The 12,005-nt window shown below is 55.9% G+C and overlaps 1 protein-coding gene across 4 annotated transcripts; it reads left to right on the top strand.

Annotated features, from left to right (window-relative positions):
* Positions 1-566: 566 nt before the first annotated feature.
* Positions 567-11,767, top strand: LOC144279027 (leukocyte immunoglobulin-like receptor subfamily B member 2). Of its 4 annotated transcripts, none has more exons than XM_077840455.1 (10): positions 567-849; positions 1,022-1,057; positions 1,711-1,863; positions 2,412-2,702; positions 4,902-5,015; positions 5,994-6,113; positions 6,526-6,553; positions 6,717-6,742; positions 7,108-7,145; positions 7,803-11,767. In XM_077840455.1, the coding sequence occupies exons 1-10, from the start codon at positions 819-821 to the stop codon at positions 7,983-7,985; spliced, it is 1,020 nt and encodes a 339-aa protein (XP_077696581.1). In that variant the 5' UTR covers positions 567-818; the 3' UTR covers positions 7,986-11,767. The 4 variants fall into 4 exon arrangements, with proteins under 4 accessions (XP_077696581.1, XP_077696580.1, XP_077696579.1 ...); XM_077840454.1 differs by having other exon boundaries at positions 1,591-1,863; positions 4,902-4,967; XM_077840453.1 differs by having other exon boundaries at positions 1,591-1,863.
* The last annotated feature ends 238 nt before the right edge of the window (positions 11,768-12,005 follow it).

The following is a 12,005-nucleotide window of genomic DNA, read 5'->3' as shown; positions in this document are numbered from 1 at the left end:
CTGGGTGCACGGGATGGAATTTCTCTTGCTCCAGTTTTCCTTTCAACCCGGTTTATTTAATTCACACGCTGAGAAAAGACCCTTTGAACCAGGCGTTACAGCGTAAAGCCGTCCTCCCTGCTCAGTTATGGTGCAAGGGGCAGCAAACCCACGTGTTCCCCATCGCGCCCACTCCTCACACGGTGCCAGGGCAGGTGTTGTGCGTGTGGGCAGGTTGGCAGGCTGAGCGGGAAGGCTGCAGAGTCAAACCCTCCAGCACCGGGAAATGCCACAGATAGTTTCCTGAACGACCTAAACTCCGCCCCCTCATGCACATGCATGACGACGCCAGCCTTTAATTGTATGAACACGTATTAATTTTACCTACATGGGTCACCGGTGAGGTTTGATTCTAGCATGTAAGAAAGGACAGGATGGGAGGGGGGAATCTGCATGGAAATCGTGGTCAGGCGAAGATTGAAGACTAGACCCTGTGGTCTCCTGGCTCCCAGCCTGTTGCACCTTCCCCAAGGCTGCAGGAGAAATTGAGGGTGACCTGTCCCCGCTCCCCACAGACACAAACAAGCTGTGAGCTGCATGATGATTGGCCCGGCTGAAGGTCTCAGGGTTTCCTCGGTTTTGCAGTGACTGCTGGTTACTTTGGCTGCGTTAGATTTCGCCTGCAGATTAAAAACAAGATGTGATGGATGCAGGAAGAGACAAGACATCATCAACTTCCTCCAGCTGCAGCCACCGGCTGAGTTCCTTATTTGGGGCTTGGTGGAGCCAGGCACTGCGGCTTTGGTGGCAGCGCTGAGGGGCCCCCTCACTGCCCCATCATGGTGTCTGCTCTCACCATCCTCTTCCTCGGTGAGTCTTGGAGACAGCCAGGGCGTGTGCCCATGGGGGGGGAATCTGAGATCAGGCGTGTGCCCATGGGGGAATCTGAGACCTGGGAGTGTGCCCATGGGGGGATCTGAGACCAGAGTGTAGCATCCAGTCGCTCTGGGATCTGGTCCCTAACAAGATGTCTCCTCTCCAGGCTGCTGGCTGGCCGGGCAGAGCGAGGTGTCCAGAGGTGAGTATCTGTGCTGCTCAACGCTAAGTGTTAAGGATGGGAGGAGGGAGGGGGAAGGTGGAGGGGAAAAGAGCAGCTGAGACCTGAACCTTCCCCCAAAACTCAGTTGGAGTTGACTCTGGATTGATCCCAGGGGACTGAGATCAGAACCCAGCCCTGCCCGCAGTGCAGTCAGGGGTAACTCCAGATTGATCCTGGGGGGCTAAGATCAGAACCCGGCTTTGCCCTAAGTGAAGTCAGGGGTGACTCTGGATCGACCCTGGGGGCACTGAGATCAGAATACAGCCCTGCCCCCAGTTCAGTCAGGGGTGACTCCGGATTGACCCTGGGGACGCTGAGATCAGAATCCATCCCACAGGTTCCCTGTAGATGCAGTGAGGTGTCTAACAAATTTATCTGAGCATAAGCTTTTGTGAGCTACCGCTCACTTCATCGGATGCAGGTGTCTGTTAGCCCTGGCGCTATCCCTGGGGCTGGGCACTAAGACACGTGGGGGTGGTTTGTGTCTCCCCATCTCACTCCTGTGAACGCAGAGCTCCTTGAGCCCAGACCCTCCATCTCCGTCAGCCCCAGCGGGGTGATCGTCCCGGGGGCAGCCGTCACCATCCGCTGTCAGTGTCGGTACGAGGCCAGGAGGTTATTTCTGTATAAAGATGGAATCCAAATCCAGGAGCTGGACGCTGCTGGGGACGGGGGTGAATTCACCATCCCCAGCGCCAGACGGGAAGACGCAGGGTTCTACCACTGCAGATCTCGCTCCAGATCGGAGCCGGAGCCCCATGATTACCTGCGGATTGTTGTAGCAGGTGAGGGTCCCGGGGAGCGGGGACAGAGTCACAGGGGGGGTTCCCAGCCGCTGTAGATTCAGGGCTGACACAGGGGGGGATCCCTGCCCCCAGGGGTCCTTGGGGTGTCACTTACTTCCCCGGGCTTCCATTTCCCCTTGTATGAATCATCCTCCCTGCACCTTGTGTCTGGTTACAGAGTCGGGGTTGGCTTTAGGGTGGGGGCTTTTTCTCACTATGCCTGTGCAGCTCCCAGCACCTCTGACTGCCAGGCCCCCCCAGCTCTAACCACTAGACACCACTCCCTTCCCAGAGCCAGGGACAGAACCCAGGCATCCTGGCTCCCAGGCTCGCGGGGACTATTAAGTGGATAGACAGGTACAGAGGGTGCTCTGGATTTAGGTTCTCAGGCAGTTTCGGTCGTAGCTCCCAGGAATCTCTGGGATCTCGGAGAGGTTCCTCTGGCTGGGTTTTCTCCCAGGGGCCCCGGGTCTGGGACCGTGCGGCGAGGACGGGGCGCAGTGACTGTGCCGGGGTCTGTCTCACGGCCTGTCTCCTTCTCACTGCAGAGCTCAGCTACCTCAAACCCAACATTTCCCTGAGCCCCAGCAGGGGAGTCGCCCTGGGACGAAATGTGACCATCCGGTGTGAGTGTCAATGCCAGAAAGCGACATTCCTCATGTATAAACTTGGAAACCCAGACGTACGGCGCTGGGCAGAGACTGCTGGGGGCGTGGCTGAGTTTACCATCCACAACATGAGCCGGAGACACACAGGGAGCTACAGCTGCCAATATGGCACCAAATTGGACCCCTCTGTCTGGTCGCATCCCAGCGACCCCATGGAACTGATGGTAGCAGGTGAGGGGCCCGGCTCAGTATCTCCGCTCTGTGACAGGGTTCCCGGGGTGGGTCTATGGAACCGCTGGACCCTCTGTCCCACCAACCTGGGGTATTCCTCGCAACTGTGATGCTGATGTCAAGCTACAAACCTCTGGCAGGTCCTGCACTTACCCAGCCATCCACAGCCAGGGACACACCCACTGGAGTTACAGGAATGATCTCCCAGTCTCTCACGAACCCTTAATAGGGTCGCGCCAGCCAAGTCCCTCCCAGATCCCCGGCCTGGTACCATCCTGCACTGGTCAGAAGCCTGGCCAGTGTCTGTTCATTACCCAGTCCGCCCCTCCCTCGATGGGGAGAGGACACGCACCAGCCTTTGTAACCTGAGCTGAGATTTCCCAGGCACTTCAACCGAAACACACTGTTTGAGATCAAATAGAAAAGAGATTTATTAACTCCAGAGAGATGGAGTTGAAGTGATTATAACTAGCAAGCATAGAGATCAGAGTCAGTTACTTACGAAACAAAAATAAACTGGCAGTCTGAGTTCTACAAACTAACCAGGATTTGAATCAAGCAGTGTCTCCCCCGGTAGCTGGTACCCACAGGTCACAGATCTTCAGTACACAGACTGGAACTGCCTTCCTGATGGGACCACCCTCCCCAGTTCAAAGTCTTTGTCCTCCAGACGTGTTTCCAGGGGTTGAGTTGTGTGGGGAGTGAGGCCAAGGGATGTTGTCACTTCCCCTCTTTATAGCTTCTTCCAGCTTACTGGGAAGATCTTCTGCTAGAGGTGGGTCGAGGCTCTCTCTGCGATAGTCCTTAGGGGACCCACACTGAAGGGAATCCACTCTCCCATCACAGCCCCACACCCAGCTAGACGCTCAGGGGGTGTCTGCCCCAATGGGATGCTCAGAGCCGGCTCTGCCCCGAACCCTGGACCCAGCAGAGGGGACACCCGGCTGGGGAGCTGGGACGGAGTCACTGGGAGGTTCCCAGCCAGGGGGGAGCAACAGCTGCTGGAGGTTCGGGGCCAAGAGAGGGAGGATCTCTGCCCCCAGGGGGAACTGCAGAGCAGGGACCTCTTCCAGGGGGATGCTCCCCCGGCTGCCCTGCTCTAGGGATGCACAAAGGAGTCAGGTCCAAGGGGCTGCGCAGCCAGCACCTGCCCCAGCACTGAATTCACCCCCCACCTGCCCGGACAATTGAACCCATCACATACGCCGGGTGATGGGGTGAGTGGCCCAGTCACTGAGTCACCATTTCAGCCCCTTCCCACCCCAGGCCTGGGTGCTGGTTTAATCCCACAGAGGGAACTGACCCAGCTGGGCCCTGGCAGCCAGATCCCTCCCCCCCAATGGAGCTGGAGGGAGAAGGTGGGTGGGAGAAATGGAACATTTCACCCCCCAGGGAACAGGGTTCCCGCATCAGACACCCACGGGGCCATTCAGGCTGTTTGGAGGGGGACAGTCCCAGAAGACAGAACTGATGGGTTCAAGTCTTCTACACAGAGGATGGTGGATTGATCCATGGGGACCTATGGCCACCAGTCTGTGGGAATGTGGGTCTGTGGGAAGGTAGGGTGGTGGACAGATGGGAGTGCGTCTGATGAGGGATAGAAAGATGGACGAAGACCTTGTCTACATGAAAACTGGACCCAAAATGATGAATCCAGTGTCGTTCCCAATCCCCGCTGGTGATCTCAGACCATGTGTGGGCTGTTGGAATTCGCGCCCCCTGGTTTGATACAGCCCTGTTTGGCAGACGAGCTCCCCTTTAGCTCTATAGACACAGGGGCGTCCTCCTCCGAAATAGGAACAGCCGCGCCCAGAGCTGCTCTGCAGTGACTCCAGGTGTGAATGGCACCTGAGTGGAGCAGTGACCGTCTCTGTGTCTGGTGTCCGTACAGCTCTGAGCACACGGGGCCCAGGACAGGGGCTCCTGGTAATTAATACTAGTAATTAATGATTGCAGTTCCAGTTCTGTGGAGCCAGGCAGGGGCTATATCTGTGCTGAGGGTCTCGCTGGGCTGATCCTCCCCTCCTGCGATCCCTGGGGCACTGAGCCAGCCTGAATCCCTGGGTCCCATCCTCTCCCTCAGCTCAGGGAAAAGCCCCCATCACTGGTTTCCCTATATAACTAACCCCAGAGACCAGGGCTCCAGCTTTCTCACCCCTGCGCCCCAGACCCTGACAGACGCTGGTTCTACTCCCGCAGGGGGAACCAACCTGACTCAGCTGATAACGGCGCCGGCTCCGACTCACCCAGGCAGTGCGTGGCCAGGTACTGGGGCTGGGGGCAGGAAATCACCATCAACTCCCCCAGAAACAGGTTTGTGCTGTCCTAGCAGCCGCCCCCAGGGGGAGCCACAAAGGGCTGTTTGGGTGTGATGGGCGAAGATCTCCACAGCGAATGCCCCATCTGGGCTGACAGCCCCCCAACTCATTTCATATGCTGGGGGGATATCACGGGACAGATACCAGATTGGCTTGGTGGGGGCAGAGCCCAGGAGAGCTTCCCCACAATGCACAGCCCCACCCCGGGGGCCCCACAGACCGGGATGCTGTGCTGCCCCCTGGCACCACAAAGCCACCCATGTGGGGCACAACTCGGTGCATATCCCCCTGGGAGAACAGGACCGGGGACAGAGAGCCGGGATAACAGTCCCATGCATCCCATCTGTCTGCCTGTGTCTGCAGATAGCCCGGGGGAACGGCTCAGAAGCAGGGCTCTCCCTTTGCAGGGTTCTGCCCAGCAGGGGTGTTAACCCTGGCACCTATCAATTCAGATAGACATGGTGTTAACACTTGAACCCATCCATTCAGAGTGACATGTTGTTGACTCTGGAACCTAATGACGGCTGTTGCGATGACAGCACCGTTACGTTTTCCGCTGCTGATCGCTTCAGCGGAGCATAATTCTTCCAATGATCTCAAAGCACCCTCCCCAGCCACAAGCTCCACCCACTGCCGTCGCCCCACCCACATGATTGCTACGCAGAAGTGAGCTGAAGCTGCAGGGAAATTCCCGGGACAGGGGCGGGACCCAGGGAGCCGGGGTGTGGGATTCGGGCCCAGCTGGCTTCACTGGGTACATGGGGCCTGGGGTTCATCCCCCTACACACACTCTGCCCTCTCCCCAGGACAACCCTTTGCCATTGGCAGTGAACACCCCCCCAACCACTATTACCCAGCATCCCCTCTGCTCCTGCCCCTCCCAGCTCCATAGCATATTCTGCTGTGGGTCCCTGAGGCCTCGAGGGGGCGGGGCTGGGGTAGCAGGTAATGAACCAGCCGCTCTTCTTCCCAGGTGGAACGGAACCAAGCGCAGCACCGGAGCTGAGCAGCCCTGTCATCGCCGGGGTGAGCGCGGCGGCCACCAGCCTCCTCCTTCTCCTGGGCATCCTCTGCCACAGAAGAACCCGAGGAAGTGAGTGCCCGGCCCAGCGAGGGAAGGGTTAAACCCGCTGCTAAGCCGGGCTGGAAAGGGGTCATCGCTTGGGTGGGAGACAGGCCAGGAAACCAAGGGGGTGGAGCAGGGGGCCCAGCAGGGGGCACTCTCCCCTGGCAGAGAGAGCTGGCCCCCCTAGGGGGCACTGTGCTGCAGGGGGCGGAGGACTCCATAGGGGGTGCTGTGCTGCAGGGAGTGGGGGGCTCCATAGGGGGTGCTGTGCTGCAGAGGGCGAGTCTCAGCCTGTCTCTAGGGTATCCAGGCAGAGCGATGAGGGGGATTCCCTCCCTCCTGAGCCCCCTGTCCTGGCTGCCCTATGGGGCTGAGGGGCAGGGCTGGTACATGGGGATCCGGGTCGACTTATGGACGATTCTGCTTCCTGTCTCTGCAGGGAAAGGACCAACACCAAGAAAGAGCAGGTGAGACCCCCTCTGCTCCCCTCAATCTACCTGTTCCAGGACACAGGACTCCTGGTTCTCTCCCTGGCTCGGGGAGGGGAGTGGGGTCTAGTGGGTTGGAGCAGGGGGGCTGGGAGGCAGGACTCCTGGGTTTGTTATGATCTCTCTCTCTTTGTCCCTGTAGAGAGTCCAAGGCTGCAGCCACAGTCGGTAAGTCACACACGAGGGGGAAGCCATGGGGAGGAGGGAAGGGGAGAAGAGGGGAGAGGTGGGTGTCCCCTGGTGGGGGCTGTGTCCTGAGCGGGGGAGGACACGCTGATGTGTGGTGCAGCCTGTGTGTTGCTGTGGGACGAGGCATCTCTGCCCTGTCTCACTGCATCCCCTTGGGGGTGCCCCTGCCCTGCTCTGTGCCTCAGTTTCCCCTGCTGCACCATGAAGTTAGTGACCCTGCCCCAGCCCAGTGTGCTGGGGGGAAGGTGGGCCACTCTGCAAAGGGCTGAGATGCGGGGTGGGAGGCCAGGCCCCGGGCCCTGATCTGGACCCAGCCCCTCACTGGGACTGTCTCTGTTCCACAGACACCCTTATGTGCCAAGGGAAGCAGCTGGATGTCCTGGTAAGTGCTCCCCACTCCCCAAGACGTCCACCGCCCCACCAATCTGGCCCTTTGTGGGCCCCACTAGAGCAACAGGGATCAGCAACAGGGCTCCCCCCGGGATCGGGGGACAGAAGGGAGGGGGGAGACCCAGAACACTGAGAATAAGAGGCTGATCTTGCACCCCACAAACTCACCCCCCCCCACAAACCTTCCCCCCAAATGTTTGCATTTGTCTGAGGTTTGCGGAGGGTCAGCAGAATTCCAGGGGGGGCAGGTGCGGCGCGGGGCCAGGGAGGATTTCCCTGATCTCTGCCCCATGGGGCTCTGTGGGCTGGAGTGTCCGTGGAGAGGGGGTGTCTCTGGATTCCCCAGGGGAGGGGCGGGAGGAAGCGCTGCTCTCCAGAGCCCACCGCTGGACAGGACAGAGCGTGTCAGAGCAGCTGTGCGCGTGTGTGAACGTCGCTGCCCCCTGGTGGAGGGGTTGGGACTGCTCTGCTGCTGTGTACACCTGCTCCCTCAGGGAGGTGGGGGGAGCACACACATCTGTGTGCTACGTTGGCGTAAGTTCACCTGTGTGTGTGTGCAAATCTCTGTGTGTGCGCACATCGCTATGTGCAGTGTGGCTCTGTGTGTGTTGGTGTTGGCTACACACACAGTGACTCTCTCCCCTCCCAGCCCCAGGAGCCTGGGACCGAGGGACTCACCTACGCTGAGCTGGACTGCCAGATGCTGCAGGCCAAGCAGGGGGGGCCGGCCCCTGCCCCCGAGGCTGTCCTGTACGCCACCATCAACGTGAGCTGGGGCCCCCACGGGCAGCACCCCCGGGACGCAGGGGGCACCCTCCCCCCACCCCCATAGTGGGATCCTGGGGGGGAGTCACCTCACACAGAGAACAGATTACGTGTATAGCCCCCCCGGAAACACTCCAACAGCTGGTGCCGCCCCACCCAGCCCCACATGTGGAGGTTCATGGGGGTTCAGCACCAGGGGAGGGACAGGACGCAGCAAGGAGGCTGTTTGTGTTATTTTGCATCCTGTTAATCTCCAGATTTGTAATAAACACAGAACCACAAACTGCCCCCCTCAGGTACCCCACAGCCCCCCTGTCTCCGCGCTGGCACTGTGTGTCACACCTGGGGCAGACAGGATCGCTTCTCCCATTTTCCAGGCGTGCCCCTTACCCAGGTGCTGGATATAACTTGAGGGCTGGGTTAGGGGCCTGCCTGGGACATGGGAGAAATGGGGGAACGGAAACTTGTGACCTAAAATTGGGGTTGTCAGAAATGAAGCTTCATTGGTGGATAAAATATTGTGGCGATGGGCTGTGCCATCCACCACCCTTTGGGGGCCTTAAAGAAAGAGACTCACTTCAACATCCTGGCTGCCAACCCCTGTCTCCTGGGCCCCCCGGGCCGTCCGGACCCTGCTCCGCGGAGACATCCTGAGCAGAGCAGCTGGAGAGAGGGACCCCAATGCCATCGCCCCTCCCCCGGCTGAACCCCCAACCCGGGAGGAAACCGGGTCAGACTTTAACAGCAGCCGCAGCGATACCGGCTCCAGCCCAGCTCCGCCGGCTCCTCTGCCCCCCAGGACAAGTCGCTAGCGTCTCTGGGGCCAGCGGGGAGACGCCCAAACCTGGGGGATTTTCCAGCTAGAGACTCGCTCCAGCGAACGAGGTTGGGGCTGGAACAAACCCCACGTTTCACACGGTGCCTGCCATGGCTCCCGTGGTTCCTGCTCTGCTGTAACAGCCAGTCCCAGGGGTCAATGGGGGTTTGCCGTGGAACTGAGCAGGCTGTGGGCTCTGGACCCTGCCCCTGGCTCGTGTTTAACCCTGTTCAGTGTGGGGCAGGGTCTGGGGCGTGTTCGCACCTTGGCTCTTTATTGCATCTCCATGAACACAACAGGACAGAGAGCGATTTAGCCTCTGGCTCTTCTGGGCCCCCCCATGGCCGGCGTTTGTGGGGAGCCAGGTGCGGGAGAGCCAGGAGTTTGAGGGAAGTAGGTTGAGGGTATTGGGAGGGGGGTTGAGGGCAGAGGGGCTGGGATGGGGGACAGGAGTTTGAGGGCAGACAGGTTCCCCCTGTAGAAGGTCAGAGCTGCGGGGGGCAGGATTGTTGGAGGGTCTGAGGAGGAGGGGAAGGCAGCACCCCCTGAGTACCCTCTGAGCTGCCACTTCTACCCCCAGCAGTCTCCCCTGTCACTGCCCCCTGCTCAGCCTCCCCCCCATTCCAGCCTCCTCAGCCTCAGGGTCCCCCATTTTCTTTTCTGTCCCCTCAGTGTTCTCCCCACACAGTCACCCCTTCTCCTCTGTAGCGGTGGTCCCGGTGGGAGCTAGCTGAGGTCACTCCATCAGGGTGAACTGCAAACAGAACGGGGCGGACACACCCCACAAGCTGGTGGATATTCCAAGATTTAGATTTCCCAAGCCAGCACAAAACAGCTTCGGTATCACCTCCCTGGTTACTCAGAAGTCCAAACAACACAGTTCCCTTAAAGTGCCCAGCCTCAGGCCTCCAGCCAGTACCCATGTCAACATATGATGTTGTCATAAATATAAAGGGAAGGGTAAACATCTTTAAAATCCCTCCTGGCCAGAGGAAAAACCCTTTCACCTGTAAAGGGTTAAGAAGCTAGGATAACCTCGCTGGCACCTGACCCAAATGACCAATGAGGAGACAAGATACTTTCAAATCTGGAGCGGGGAGAAACAAAGCTTTCTCTGTCTGTGTGATGCTTTTGCCGGGGACAGAACAGGAATAGAGTCTTAGAACTTAGTAAGTAATCTAGCTAGATATGCGTTAGATTCTGTTTGTTTAAATGGCTGAGAAAATAAGCTGAGCTGAATGGAATGTAGATTCCTGTTTTTGTGTCTTTTTGTAACTTAAGGTTTTGCCTAGAGGGATTCTCTATGTTTTGAATCTGATTACCCTGTAAGGTATTTACCATCCTGATTTTACAGAGGTGATTCTTTTACTTTTCTTCTTCAATTAAAATTCTTCTTTTAAGAACCTGATTGCTTTTTCATTGTTCTTAAGATCCCAGGGTTTGGGTCTGTGTTCACCTATGCAAATTGGTGAGGATTTTTTTCAAGCCTTCCCCAGGAAAGGGGGTGTAGGGTTTGGGGAGGATTTTGGGGGGAAAGACGTTTCCAAGCGGGCTCTTTCCCGGTTATATATCTGTTAGACGCTTGGTGGTGGCAGCAACGAAGTCCAAGGTAAAAAGGAAAATAGTTTGTACCTTGGGGAAGTTTTAACCTAAGCTGGTAAAAATAAGCTTAGGGGGGTTTCATGCAGGTCCCCACATCTGTACCCTAGAGTTCAGAGTGGGGAAGGAACCTTGACACTTGCTAATAGCTGTTAGCAAAGAGAGCACACCCAATCAGACAGTGAATTCTCTTAAGCAAGAGAAGTCAGGGTTTGATCCTTCAGGACAAGGAGGAAAGGAGAGACCTTAATTTTGCAAAGGAGAGCCATGAGTTAACCCTAAAAGGCCCAAACCCCAGTGGTATTGAGCCAAAGGTGTGGCAAGACAAACATGATTGTAGATGGATACTTGCAATGAATTTGTTGTTGTTGCTAATGGTAATTTTTGTAACTAATGTGTTGCTATTACCAAGAACTGTAAAAATGTCCAATGTGCCTAATCTTTTGAAAAAAACCTTGAACATGTTAAAAGAAATACATGAAAACACGCTTTGTTAAAAGGCCTTGTTATACTGATGTTTCACAGTTAATACCTGTAAATGTTATTGAAACTTTTCACAGGGGAAAAGACTTCCAGACCTAATGTGCTGTATGAAAAGGGAGACTGAGGCACACTACCAGATTACTTTCATGGCTAAATGCCAAGATTCCTATTGTATGGACAACATTAATATCTACATTGTCTTGATATTAATTGGGTTCCAAACATTTGCCAGAGCTTGTATGGATAAAGTTGCTATGTTCTTTAGCTCTTGGGAAAATCACGAGACACACAGGAACCATGCTGCAAGAGCAGATCCAATCCACTATTGTTCTACCTTGAGTTTGTAAAGAGATTCAATCATGTTATTGAACATGACTTTGATAAATCATTTCTGTTATATGCTGGTACGGCTTCTAACCCAATACTAGCTGTAGTAAAACAGAACCAAGGGTGGGGAGCTCTTGGGATGCAGTCAGTGATGTTTGTGTCATCCCTTCTTGCATCAATTTTGCGTTGGGGAGTGGGGGTAGGGGGGTGAGGTTATTCACATAACCTGTGACGGTATAGATCATTGTTGCAACCACTGTTATATATTTGCAGCAAATATTGTACAAAGGTTGTTGTGTAAGAGGTTCCACTCCCTGCTCTTGTGTTATGTCTGTTTTAACTCCTCGTCTCGTAGTTGACACCCATACCGATAAAAAAGTTAGTGAAGCACTATGATTTGCTAAAAGTTATCTACAATAAGGGGGGTAGATGAGCATGCCTATAGAGAAAGAGGATTTTAACTAATATAAGGGAGGGGTGGGCTGCTTTACGAATAAATTTGTGACGCAACGAAACTGTTTATAAAAACCTATTAGTTTTACTTAGAGGCTGCTGGTTCTCTTTGGAGACGGGCTGCTCTCTATTGTTGTGTGCACTCTTCAATAAAGAGCTTTGTGTTCGGACCTTGCTGGTGTTGCCTGTCTCTCTCCGGTCAGACAACGAACCGTGATAATAATCGCTTGATAATAAGAGTTGGGGATTGTGGGTTTGAGTCCCCTTTCCACCTAGGATGGGACAATTTGGCAGTAAATGCCCGGGGGACGCCCCGTTGTCTCTGATACTCAGAGATTGGAAGGGAATCTCTGGAACTACTGGGTTAACTAAATCAAAGATGAATAATTTATGTCAGGTTCAATGGCC

The sequence above is a fragment of the Eretmochelys imbricata genome, chromosome 23, assembly GCF_965152235.1.
Source record: "Eretmochelys imbricata isolate rEreImb1 chromosome 23, rEreImb1.hap1, whole genome shotgun sequence".
NCBI lineage: Eukaryota > Metazoa > Chordata > Testudines > Cheloniidae > Eretmochelys > Eretmochelys imbricata.
Note: the sequence above shows the minus strand (reverse complement) of the source record. Positions and strands in the feature narration are given on the sequence as shown.

Excerpts from the sequence above, each read along its gene's own strand:
- LOC144279027 (XM_077840453.1), top strand. The coding sequence starts at position 819 with ATGGTGTCTGCTCTCACCATCCTCTTCCTCG. Across the intron at positions 6,114-6,525 it reads CCACAGAAGAACCCGAGGAA|GGAAAGGACCAACACCAAGA; the intron begins GTGAGTGCCCGG and ends CTGTCTCTGCAG. Across the intron at positions 6,554-6,716 it reads CCAACACCAAGAAAGAGCAG|AGAGTCCAAGGCTGCAGCCA; the intron begins GTGAGACCCCCT and ends TTGTCCCTGTAG.